This window comes from Otolemur garnettii, unplaced genomic scaffold, assembly GCF_000181295.1.
Source record: "Otolemur garnettii isolate 467f Iridium unplaced genomic scaffold, OtoGar3 scaffold00003, whole genome shotgun sequence".
NCBI classification, from domain to species: Eukaryota; Metazoa; Chordata; class Mammalia; order Primates; family Galagidae; genus Otolemur; species Otolemur garnettii.
Window position 1 is genome coordinate 44,620,771 of NW_003852398.1, and position 886 is coordinate 44,621,656.

An 886-nucleotide genomic window follows, 5' to 3' on the forward strand; every position below is an offset into this window, starting at 1 on the left:
TTTTTTTTTTTTTTTAGTTTGCAAGGTTTTGTTTGTTTTACAGCAGGTGTGGGTTGGGGAGGGCCTTGGCAAGCCTGACCCCGTGTTCCACTCAGCCACGCAAGGAGGCCCACGTAGGTACTGGTGGTCGAGGGGAACCAGCCAGACGAGATCAGCCGGAACGCACTGATTTCGAGGCTTTGTGTTTATTTTGCCCTGGGCCCCTTCTCGATAGGCTTTCCAATGTCCTTCCCCCGGAGCTTGAGGCCAATGGCTCTCTCGATTTTTCCCAGAACCTGGTTATTAGGAATAGCCCGTCCACTCTCATAGTCTGCGATCACTTGAGGCTTTTCATTGATTTTCGTGGCCAGGTCCTTCTGTGTGAGCCCCTTGCTCTGCCAGCCCTGCTGGATCACTTTGCCCACTTCCAGAGTCACCCTGTCATGATGCAGCTCCTCTATCTCCCAGTCCAGCTTAGCTGTGTTCTTGGTGATTGAATGCTGTTTGTTCTGGCCAGCAGCCCATTTCTTGGAAGTCTCCACATCTTCTCCCCGTCTCTGAGCCGCTAAGATGGCCTGCTTGGATTTGGCCTGGGCAGCCGTGGGTTCTTATGCAGCACCGTCACGGTGTCCCAGTCGCTCTCGGCCATGGCGCGGCAGGCTGGGGGCGGCGGTCCATCCGGCGGCTCCACGGCAGCTGCTCGAGCTTGGTGCTTTTCTTGTAGATTTTTAAGATATTTTATGTATTTAGGAAAATTATACTTTGTCATTTAAAGATTTTTTTCTCTATGTGTCATTTGTCTTTCAAAATGACACATAGAGAAAACTCTTTTGACCATTAGAAACGCTTTCCATTTTTATATAGTAAATAATATCAGTCTTTTCCTTTTTGGTTTTGAAGTTTGCTT

At 49.0% G+C, this 886-nt stretch overlaps 1 protein-coding gene across 1 annotated transcript; it reads right to left on the reverse strand.

Moving 5' to 3' along the window:
* Positions 1-17: 17 nt before the first annotated feature.
* On the reverse strand, positions 18-628 carry LOC100961898 (endothelial differentiation-related factor 1-like). Its single transcript, XM_012807438.2, is given in 2 exon segments — positions 18-586; positions 589-628. Coding segments are annotated over 2 exon segments (441 nt in total). The 3' UTR covers positions 18-185.
* Positions 629-886: the final 258 nt, after the last annotated feature.